The sequence below is a fragment of the Colobus angolensis genome, unplaced genomic scaffold, assembly GCF_000951035.1.
Source record: "Colobus angolensis palliatus isolate OR3802 unplaced genomic scaffold, Cang.pa_1.0 Scaffold444, whole genome shotgun sequence".
Taxonomy (NCBI): domain Eukaryota; kingdom Metazoa; phylum Chordata; class Mammalia; order Primates; family Cercopithecidae; genus Colobus; species Colobus angolensis.
The window spans coordinates 646,630-658,726 of NW_012117866.1; the positions used below are offsets into that span (position 1 = coordinate 646,630).

The following is a 12,097-nucleotide window of genomic DNA, read 5'->3' on the forward strand; positions in this document are numbered from 1 at the left end:
AGCCAGGATGGTCTCGATCTCCTGACCTCGTGATCCGCCCGTCTCGGCCTCCCAAAGTGCTGGGATTACAGGCTTGAGCCACCGCGCACGGCCTGTTTGTTTGTTTTTTAAGATGGAGGGTTAGAAACAGAGAATGAGATCTAAGATATGTAGCCAGTTTTCAAAAGAAGACAAACAGACAGACCAAGGAAATGGATTCTCTCTTCGAATGCCAACACATTTGGGACTTTTAGCACCCAGAACTGTGAGATAATGAATCTGCATTGCTTTTAATTCCCTAGAGTTAACATTAGAGTTATAACAAGTTGTGATAACTTGTTATAGCAGCAATAGGAAAGAAACAAATACAGACAGAAAGTAAGGGATGTTTTTCGTGAAGGAGAGAGTCATCCAGAACTCCAAATGGTTCTGGAAAATCAAAATCAAAATTCAAACTTTTCCAGCAAATTGAACCCTGAGAGTGCAGAGTGCAAGGCACTAATGGAACTGATAAGTAGTTTCATGGAGTAGAAGGGGCTAAATTCTGATCGAAATGGGTTCAAGAGAGAGAAACAAGAAAACCAGCGCACCCAGACAGGATGTTAGCTTTGTTGTTGTTTTGAGGGCATGGGGGCCATTATTTTGCCTACTACGGTGTGGAGAATACTTCAACCTCTCAATTTTCTTGCTACCATAGTAGATGCACTCTGCTTATTGTTTTTCATCTTTCCACACTCTAAATATTGGAGGGTTGAAGGCTCTGGGTCTTAGAACTTTTCTGCACACTCTCTCACATAGAAATCTTGTTCAGTTTCTTGGACTTTAGATACAGAATGCGATGACATGCAGCTCGGTCCTCTCCCCTAAACTCCAGACTCACATCTATCTGCCCACTCTCTTTGTCTGTCTGATGATTACTACAGGATTCAAATTTAATATGCCCAACCTTGATCTCCTCATCCCCTAAACTTATTCCTCCTATGGTCTATTTCCTTTCTTTTCTTTTTTCTTTTTTTTTGAGATGGAGTTTCACTCTTGTTGCTCAGGCTGGAGTGCAGTGGTGCGATCTTGGCTCACTGCAACCTCTGCCTCCTGGGTTCAAGCGATTCTCCCGCCTCAGCCTCCTGAGTAGCTGGGATTACAGGCACCCGCCGCCATGGCTGGCTAATTTTTGTATTTTTAGTAGAGACGGGGTTTCACCATGTTGGCCAGGCTGGTATTGAACTCCTGACCTCAGGTGATCCACCATCTCAGCCTCCCAAAGTGCTGGGATTATAGGTGTGAGCCACCACACTGGGCCATATGGCCTATTTCTTGTTGTTCTCAAAGTATACTTCTAATTGGCCAGTATTGTCCTGGAATCTTCTCATTGTCTGCCACCCTGTATCCAATCTATCAACAAATCCTGTTGGATCTGCAAGACATTCAGAACAACCTTTTTCTTTTCTTTTTTTTTTTTCCTTTGCATTCTCACTGGTACTGCCTTGGTTTAAGCTAGTATTATTTGGTTATAATTTAGTCCCTAGGAAAATTACTTTGCACCTGTATGTTTTATTCTCTAGGGTTCATTTCCATAAAGCTAATAACTTATTAACCTTGGATTGGACAAAAATAAGACAATTCTACTAGAACACAGCACATCTGTTTTTGTATCACTGCTGTCGTGCATGTACATATGTGCATATTCGTGCTTCTCGTAGAACTGCCTGTGCTATTACAGGCTTGTAGGCAAATGTCAGGGGAAAAAAAGCTGCAGGCCAGAATATGTATAGTAGTCTTACTTTTTTAAAACTTTATGAGTAATTTGTGGGGCACTTGAGATCTTTTGGTACAGGCATGCAGTGCATAATAATCACACAGTCTTTAAACATCCCGCTCAGATTGCCTTTTAGAGATTTTTCCATTATCCTACTCGAAAGGACTAATTTCCTTGAATATATGCAGATACTGACAGAATTATCACCAGAACCCTAATTCCAATGTAGTTGAATTGGGCTCTCAATTTCAATGCTTATCCCTGGAACTTTCCATCATCCCTTGGGATACTCATCATACTCTTATTTTCATTTAGAGCACAACTTACGTCCTTCTGTCCCCAAGGAGAAAGAGGGCACGTCATCCTCATCAACTAAAACTGATCAACCTTTCACATACTGGATGAGAAGCAAAATGAAGAAAACAGGCTGAAGAGAGAAAGGGATGGTGTCTCTTAGAATTAAGAATCTTAAGAGACTGTTTTGAATGCAAAACTTTCAAATCCAGAACATTTTTAAGGCCTATTCTCTGTGACAACTAACTCATGCTCAAATGACATTCTACATTCAATTAACTGGGAATTATATATTGATGGAATAGATTCTTCTGTGAGTTTTGTTTGAATATTTTGACTTCTAAATATGGTTCTGCATGTAAAAATAAAATTTCAGCTTCTTTAAAGAAATCCTGAATCGTTTATAAATAAATCAAGGAGAGTCTCCACAGCATGACAGAGGCCGGATGATACTTTTGTGTATTTGGGATTGGAAAAAATAAGTCTTTGAAGAGAAATCTGCACTCCCATGTTCACTGCAGCACTAATCACAACAGCTGAAATATGGAATCAACCTGAATGTCCATCATTAGATGAATGAATACAGAAAATGGTGCTTATACACATAAGGAACTATCATTCTACCTCAAAAAAAGGAAAGAAATTGTGTCATTCAGGATTACATGGATGAACCAGAGGACATTATGTTAACTGATACAAGCCAGACACAGAAAGACAAATATCACATCATCTTACTTATACGTGGAATCTTAAAAAGTCAAGCTTACAGAAGCAGAGAGTGGAATGTTCTCTTACAGAACTTGAAGCTTGAGGTGGAGAGGAAAAGGGAGATGTTGGCCAAAGGTTAAAAAGTTTCAGTTAGCAGGAAAAAGTTCAAAAGATCTGTACAATACGGCAAACATAGTTGAATCACAAGGAATTGAATATGTGAACATATCTAAGAAAGTAGATTTTAAGTGTTTGCACCACAAAAACAAGCATTTGAAGTAATGCACTTGTGAATTAGCTCGATTTAGCCATTTCTCAATGGATACATATTTCAAAAACATCACTTTGTACATGATCAATATATTCAATTTTTATTTGATGACTAAATGAATACATTAGGGATAAAAGCACTAAACAAAGAACATTCTTTTCTACCTTGTCTCCACTCCTCCCTTGATTTTCTTTTGAGTCTTTTTTAAAAATCTGAGACAGGGTTTCACTCTGTTGCTGAGACTGGAGTGCAATCACAACACACTGCAGCCTCGAACTCCTAGGCTCAAGCAATCCTCCCGCCTCAGCCTTTCAAGTAGCTGGTACACCAGGCATACATCAGTACATCTGGCTAATTTTTCTTTTTTCTTCCTTCTTTTCTCTCTCTTTCTTTCTGAGACAGGGTCTCACTATGTTGTCCAAGCTGATCTTGAACTCCTGGCCTCAAGGGATCCTCCCACCTTGGCCTCCCAAAGTGCTGGGATTACAGGTGAGAGCCACTGTACCCAGCCTTCCCCTGATTTTCCTTGCCCAATAAATACCCTTCCATCTGATGTCTCGCTTGTTGTTGGGTCAGCTGAGGAACAGGGAGCCTCTTTGCTCTGCTGTTCCCATCAACTCTTACGTCAATGGCACCTTCCTGGTGAGAGAGTCCTTATCCCACTGCAGTCACCCCCATCTCTGCTCCATTTGCCTCTGAGGTCCTAAGGACAAAGCACTCATCCTTCATTTCCCCTGATCTTCACATCCTGAATAAATCCAATGAATGCAGTGGGCTTTTGAGCCACTAGGAGGCAGAAGAGGAAAGTCCAAGCAAATGATCATTCTGAGAGCAAAAAACGTGATCCTGGTTTTGTTTGCCCCACCAAAGATCTGTCCACACCTATCAATCTGCAGTCACAACCACCATGGGATTACAGTGTTTCCAAGTGTGTATTCAATGCATCAAAACCTCATTATAAAGGAGATGACGATGAAAAACAAAGACACTGTGTTTTGTTTTTTTTTTTCAAAGTGTCTTGGTTTTTCTTTATCTGACAATTTTTGGATTAGAGGTTGCCCTGTCTCTTCTCCAATATGTTCATTCTATTACTGTGTTATCTACAGCATGGACCCCTGCCAACTCCCCAGACTGGCTTTACCGATAACATCTGCCACCCAACCCACAAAGAGTCTTATTCTAAAGGCTCCCATTCTTTCTTCCACCTTTTGCTACTTCCTGGGTTTGAGTGCTCACACACACCATTCATCTTGTCTCAGGATCTCACTTTCTCACCCTTCTCTCATGCTTCTTTCACGTCTTTACTTTTGTTTATGTATTTCTCACTAAGTGCAATGCTTAACTTTCCTTTCTCCTCGGAATTTAACTTTTTGCAGTGTTTTGTTTTAGTAATGTCTGGGTCCTCTTTTCAGACAGAGAGAGGGAATTCTTCCAGTCAAAGTCAGCCATTTAGAGATATCAAATCAGGAGGAATCTGAGACATTTTGGTTAGAGGAAGAGAGGAAAGGTATGCTAATGAAACCAGGAGAGTGGCATCAAGGTGTGTTGACTCTCCAAAAAGGAAATTATGCTTTCTTTTTTAGCATATATGCTTATGAAGTTTTGATTTGATATAAAAGATGTGTTCCATTTATCATTTCAAATCAAATCCTTCATAAAGCATTAAAAAAGAAAAGAAACATTGTTAGAAAAAAGAAATAAAATGGCAAATGTACCAAAAATAGAGCAACTCCTCTAACTTCCAAAGAGGAGAAGAACTTACAGGCCATTTATAAGATAGCTTGACATTTTTCAGCAGATGTGCTTCAGGGAAATTATAGTGACCCACTGAATTCCCACTAATGTCAGATGCATGTCACATAAATGCAAATCCATGGAATTCGGCTGTAACTCTTGGGTAGAACGTATTAGTCCTCTCTTCTAATGATTTCCAGGCTTCTTTTGTTGAGTGGAATATTATACGGCTCACACATATCACAAAACTATAAAGGTGAGACGACTGGCTGATGTTGCAAGAATGCTTCAGAGCTCAGCCCACCCTCCCTCAATTTCAGAGGAAAACCCTACAAGGGAGACCAGAACAGGGAAAGTGAACACATTATTAGGCTGAGCGAATGCATATGGGTTAAGTCACCCAAATTATGACTACAAATGCTGTTTCTGCTATGTATGTCGGTTGCTTTTATATCCAACCATTTCTGTCTTATATTCAGCTATGCTCCAAAGCGCCTAATAGGTTTATTCAATGAATGGTCTTAAAGAGAAAGACAACTTCAGGAGACCATGATGCAACCTACCCTAAGATAACAATTTTCAGGATAGCTATAATATCTGAAAAATTGTAAGAAATGCACTGAAGTGATCATTTGACTCAATTTATGCACACGAGACAGCAAGCAGGCAATGACATGGGAACTGGGGGTTGGACATCAAATTTGCTGATGAAGCACTAGTTCTACAGCACTGAAGAGTTTTGATGAGACAAATGCCATTGCTGTGGTTAATGCCACCATCACCGTGAACCAAAGCAAACCAGTATTGATTGAATGGAAATCAACCAGCCTTCAAGGACCCACTCTGAGGAACTTAAAAATACACTGTAAGCATCTTATCACAATTGTGTATCTTGATCAGCAGTAAGAACTTTTTTTGCATAATGATCAAAGCTACATCTGATGCTAAAGTGATATTCAATTTCTTCACTCATTCCATGGTTTACTACTAATTCATACTTGACATTAATTAACAAGATTCTGGATGCATTCTGAGTGGTAAGTCAGAGCTCTGGCTTCAGTTAGACCTGGGTTTCAGTCCCTGCTCTGACTGCTGGAAGGTGTGATGCCATGAGTAAATCCCATCACCTCAAAGCCTTCATCTCCTCATAGGTAGGACACAAGGTTAACTCCGCTAAGGGAGTTTATGAAGATTAAATGAACTAATATCCGCCAGTCACACAGAGGCACACAATGAGTTGATGTTACATAGTTGGAACTCTTTCGAAGCAACAATTAATTTCAGTATACACGAAACATGAAGTCATAGGATGACCAAAAAGGTGATAGTATCATGTGACCTAAATGGAAATACATATTTAAATGGAGGCAGATGAAATCCAGTACAGGTGCAGACTTGCACTTGGAGACAACTGCAAGGGGGAAGGTAAGAATAAGTTCCAGGTGTTTCCATCAAAAAGTATGAGCAAGATGCATTCTCTTCTACATTGAAGATTGTTGGACGATCATGAATGAGAAAAAAAAAAAAAACAGATTTGGGAGAACTCAAGTTATAGTAAAGTAAGGGGCTAAGATGGAGAGAAGAGTATTTACTGATTGAGTAATGGCCTTACAAGAATTCAGATTTATCAGATTATCCTCTGCAGTTTCTGTCTGGAGGTGATTGTTCTGAAAGTTTATTACCTGGATTAATGTCTAATCTTCTTAGGGGTAAATGATACGTATGGATGTTGTGAGGTGAATGGGTGATAGCGCATAGGTACTCAAGTGGGTAGGTGAGACCAGCCAAATGCCCGGTATGTACAGCTCAGCAAGGATTTTGCTGGCTTCTGAGCAGACAGGAACACCATACACCCTGGGAATGACTAAGCAGAGAGGTACTGATGAACTTCAGCTTTTCCAAATTCTTGAATATACATGTCAGAGATGTTTGAAGCAGAGCACCTCCATCTTGAATAGGAGCTGGGTAACATAAGGCTGGGACCTACTGGGCTGCGTTCCCAGGAGGTTAGGCATTCTTAGTCGCAGGATGAGCTAGGAGGTCAGCACAAGATACAGGGCACAAAGACCTTGTTGATAAAAGGATTCGGTAAAAAAGCCAGCCAAAACCCACCAAAATCAAGATGGCAACTAGAGTGATATCTGGTCGTCCTCACTACTCATTATATGCTAATTATAATGCATTAGCATGCTAAAAGACGCTCCCACAAGCACCATGACAGTTTACAAATGTCATGACAATGTCAGGAAGTTACTCTATATGGTCTAAAAAGGGGAGGAACCCTTTTTAGGAGTTGCCACCCCTTTCCTGGAAATCTCATGAATAATCAACCCCTTGTTTAGCATATAATCAAGAAATAATCATAAAAATAGCCAACCAGCAGCCCTCGGGGCTGCTCTGCTTATGGAGCAGTCATTCTTTATTCCTTCACTTTCCTAATAAACTTACTTTCACTTTACAGATTTGCCTCCAATTCTTTCTTGCACAAGACCCAAGAACCCTCTCTTAGGGTCTGGATTAGGATCCCTTTCTGGTAACATATATGCCTTTCTAGTGACAAGGGTGTACAACAGAACACATAAGAAATCTGTTTACAGAAGTGCAGCTTCTTTAAAAACAAACTGAACACCAATTCAATCAGAAGACATTTCATGTAGATATAAATAATTACTTTATAGCTATGATGATACGTCTCAATTTGCCTGGAACAATCCCATTTTATTGATAGCACATGAGCAACTGTCAAACATGTCCTGGATTGGATCATAAATTGCATGGCCAATGGCTAGCAAGACTGTATAGCACACTTCTGATTATTAAAAAAATAGCAAACATAATGATCTTCTGATTTATTTAATATCTAGGAGTGTCTTGTAATGATTTTTTTAAATTAACATGGTTCAGTCTGGATGCCAATATTCGATAGATATTAGCCATTACAGATTGGGTCAGCTACAATTCTTACTGTGGATAAACAGTAGTATTAACACAATGTGTAATGATATTAATAACACTAGAAATTGTAGTGTGACTCGGTATAATGGTTGCTGCTGAGAGCCTATGAAACTTCATCTACATGAGTCCATTAAACCTTCTTTAAAACGTTATTTTTTGGCCGGGTGCAGTGGCTCACGCCTGTAATCCCAGCAATTTGGGAGGCCGAAGCGGGTGGATCTCCTCAGGTCAGGAGTTCGAGACCAGCCTGACCAAATGGCAAAACCCTGTCTCTACTAAAAATACGAAAATTAGCGGGACGTGGTGGCGGGCGCCTGTAATCCCATCTACTGTGGAGGCTGAGGCAGGAGAATCGCTTGGACCCAGGAAGCAGAGATTGCAGTGAGCCAAGATCATGCCACTGCACTCCAGCCTGGGCAATAAGAGCGAGACTCCATCTCAAATAAATAAATAAATACTTTTTTTTTATTGACAAGTAATTGTACAGATTATATATTAATGAGGTATTTTGAACCATGGAACTTTTATACTGTACAACAACCTTGCAAGGGAGAGACCACTGCCAGTACTACACCTAAGGAAAGAGTCTCAGGAAACGCTAGCTGACTTTCTCACGGTGGAGGTAGAGGAAAGATGTTAGCTCCTGTCTGTCTCCAGCTGCAATCTACATTCTTTCCAAAGCCAGCATTCTGCTGCTATTATGGGCATGTTTCATCTTTTTAATCCTCTCTTTTGGGTAACAGAAAATAGCATTTGTTATTCCATAAAAAAAAATCTTAAAACAATATTTTTCCATTCCTCAGGTAGGAAGATAACATTTACGCATTTATGACTTTTATTGGAAGAAAAAGAACTCAAGGAATATTTCAACCTTTTGCCTAAAATTGTATCTACTTGTATGAAATGCACTCACTGAAATGATCATTGCAGTGCCTGCTGTGTATTTTATTTGCTCATCTTTTTAAATATCTGGATGCCAAAGGTTTAAAAACATTTTTTCAAGACCGATAATAGGAGTTTCCTGCAAGCAAAAAGTAAATGCCGCCTAGCCATTTTCAAGAGGACAGTAGTAAATGCAAGATCCATGATAAAAAACCAACGCAGTCACATTTTAAAGTCTCTATCGTCCTGTAAAATCAGCAAACTTGGCACATTTCATTCCATCAAATGAAAGGGGGTCTGTAGTATGCTTGGCTGTTCCACACTAGCTCATTGGAGGAATGTAAATAGACCGGCACAGAGATGCTAAATCGCTTCTTTTATTTCTTCCCCACCAATTTTACAGCTCTCTGTTATCTCATGACTTTTAAAAACTCTCCATAACAAAAAGTAGACTTACAATTTTTCAATTAGTTTTTCTTTCCTCTAAAAAAAGTGTGTATAATTTCCAGGCTAATTTGCAAGATGTGCAATTGATTCACGAAGGGACAAAACTGATGAAAAATCATAGTGTAGAGTTGCTTGATACAACTGAGCTTTAGGGGGAAAAGGAGATCAATTTCTTTTGAAACTCAATCTTATCAGACACATCAATCGATCACACATGCAACAGAATATTCTGTGATTCCAGCAAAGCAAGAATTTTCTCGATGCCCACTGCTTCCTTCAGAAAAGGATGCCCAAGCTTTCTTCCGTGTGCCCGTGCTACAGGCAGTGCACACACTGCTCCCTTTGAAGAAGGCCTGTGCAGTACCCTCACACGTACTTTCCTCCTTCCAACTCTTTGTCAGAATGGACCTTTTGTAAAACATCAAGAAGCACAATTTCCTGTTTCCAACACTAGTAGTCAAAGCAACTATCCAGCGCCTCTGAAAAATATTCAGTGAAGCACGCAATTATCGCTATGCAAAGGTTCAGAGACATTCTTCTGCCAAGATGTGGCTCACAGAAAACTACAAAAATTATAGGAAATAAAGCCAACGATATAATAAGTTTTTTGACACTAAAAGGTTTTTTGGTGGTGTTTATTTTCTTCAACGCAGAAACCAGTCTGGAACCTTGAGTTCTTTATCAATGTTTCAAAAGACACAACTTTAGCAACACCTGTGATTGACCTGCATTTCAAAGTAATAAATGCATTTCTCCTAGGGTTTCTTATACCACCTCTTAGGGTTTCTCAGCAGTTCACCACCTCTTAGGGCTTCTTACAGGTTAACGTTTTCACATAGGGAAAAAAAACACTCAGAATGAAATGAAGTCATCTGATTGAAAATAAAATATTCTTGGCAATATTTAACTATTTGAAGAAAACATTTTTAGTCATATTTCTTGTCTGACAGACCTCCTTTAGTCCATTTTATTTTGTTTTTTATTTTAACTATTTTATTGTTTATTTATTTTATTTATTTATTTTTTTTTTTTTTTGAGAAAAATCTCGCTCCGTTGCCCAAGCTGGAGTACAGTGGTGCTATCTCTGCTCATCGCAACCTCGGCCCCTTGGGTTCCAGAGATTCTCCTACCTCAGCCCCCTGAGTAGCTAGGATTATAGGCACCTGCCATCAGGCCGGGTTAATCTTTGTATTTTTAGTAGAGACTGGGTTTCACCACTTTGGCCAGGCTGTTTTCGAACTCCTGACCTCAAGTGATCTGCCTGCGTGGGCCTCCCAAAGTGCTGGGATTATAGGCGAGAGCTACCATGCCTGACCTCCATTTTATTTTGTATTTCATATTGTATCATAATCACACTGCAACCAATATACACATCTCTCTCATGGCTAACTTGTTAAAAATTTTATTTTCTACACCACTTCAATGCATTTTTGCCCGGAAAACAAATGTTTTTACATGGGTCTAGGAATATTATTTGCAAGCTAACCAACACCAGGAAAGGCCATCTCAGAAGGTACTGAAATCTTACCCTGAAGATGTGTAATTTTCCAACCTACAATTAAAAGAAGATGAATGATGGTCGGGCGCAGTGGCTCACGCCTGTAATCCCAGCACTTTGGGAGGCTGAGGCGGGCGGACCACGAGGTCAGGAGTTTGAGACCACCCTGGCCAATATGGTGAAACCCCGTATCTATTAAAAATACAAAAATTAGCTGGGCGTGGTGGCATGAGCCTGTAGTCCCAGCCACTTGGGACGCTGAGGCAGAAGAATCACTTGAACCTGGGAGGCAGATGTTGCAGAGGTTGCAGTGAGCCAAGATCGCACCACTGCACTCCAGCCTGGGTGACAGAGTGAGACTCCGTCTCCAAGAAAAAAAAAAAAAAGAAAGAAAAGAAATGAAATATCAAAACAAGGAGGTACTAAACTTGAATTTCCATGTATTTAGCCTTTAATCATAGATCATCAATGGAACAAAAGTCAACTAACAGCTAAGTTTCCTTGCATGCAAATGCAATGGAACCAAAACAACAGATCTTCCAAAAGCTCAACATAATCAGTTAGAGAATTGGATAAAATCTTTTCCTCCACACAATATACTGATTCATGGAATGACACAACCAGAAAAGAAAGCTAAGATCTATGGGCATTCCCAACCATGATATCACCAAATGTGTGTTCATTGTACAGGTCTATGTAGACAAACATATATTCATTGAACTCCAAGGGAGAAATATACTTTATATAAAATTTCATTTCATCTTGAAGATCTTAAAGTCTGCATTGTTTTGAGGAAGGATTCAGGTTCCACAAAATAAAATTACTGGATCAGAAATTGCAAGCTAAAAAAAAATAATAAAACAATAAAATGACCATGTTGCACGAAGGTAGTAAAAGGAAGAAACATATCTGATCACATAAAGTAAATACCGTAAAGTGGAATTAACCAGGAACTGGAATAACAGGATCCACAAGCCCCGTCAAAATAAGAAGTGGACCTTTCACGTTTCCTGTTGCTCAGTCATTCACATGATGAAATCACTTACCTAGTATTCCCAGACGGTAGTTAATAGTGATCACGATGACATTTCCGTAGCTGGCCAAAATGCTGCCGTCAATCATGTTGCCGGTGCCCTCCATGTAAGATCCCCCATGGATATAGACCATAACCGGCTTCTTACTGTTCTGATCATGAATATCTGGAAAAAAAAGCCAAGTAAGGAAACACAATAAAGAATCACACTGACTCACCAATGCTCAATTAAGAACAAAGGAGATTCACTGATTTCCCTATTTTGACTTGAATTAAGCACATTTATTTTTATGGATGATATGACCCTTGATAAGAGTTTCTAAGGAAAATGATCAATGCTATTATGTTTTCTATTTATGGAAATGGTATTTTAAGAAGCATACAGACATTTGGCATCCTCTGCTCATGTAAGCTTCTATATATATCTAAAGCACTAAAAGAAATGGTTTTAGGTAAAGTACACATTTCCTAAATTTTGCTCAAACCCTAAAATGTGATTTAAATTGAATAAACACATGGGATCCTTGACAAAATATATTT

The 12,097-nt window shown here is 39.4% G+C and overlaps 1 protein-coding gene across 5 annotated transcripts in view; it reads right to left on the minus strand.

Annotated features, from left to right (window-relative positions):
• NLGN4X (neuroligin 4, X-linked) overlaps positions 1-12,097 on the minus strand; it is a 346,213-nt gene that overhangs the window by 127,947 nt on the left and 206,169 nt on the right. For all 5 annotated transcript variants that reach the window (XM_011957503.1, XM_011957502.1, XM_011957504.1 and 2 more), the window contains one exon: positions 11,571-11,723. In XM_011957503.1, coding sequence (XP_011812893.1) covers positions 11,571-11,723 — 153 coding nt within the window. The remainder of the gene's footprint in view (positions 1-11,570; positions 11,724-12,097) is intronic.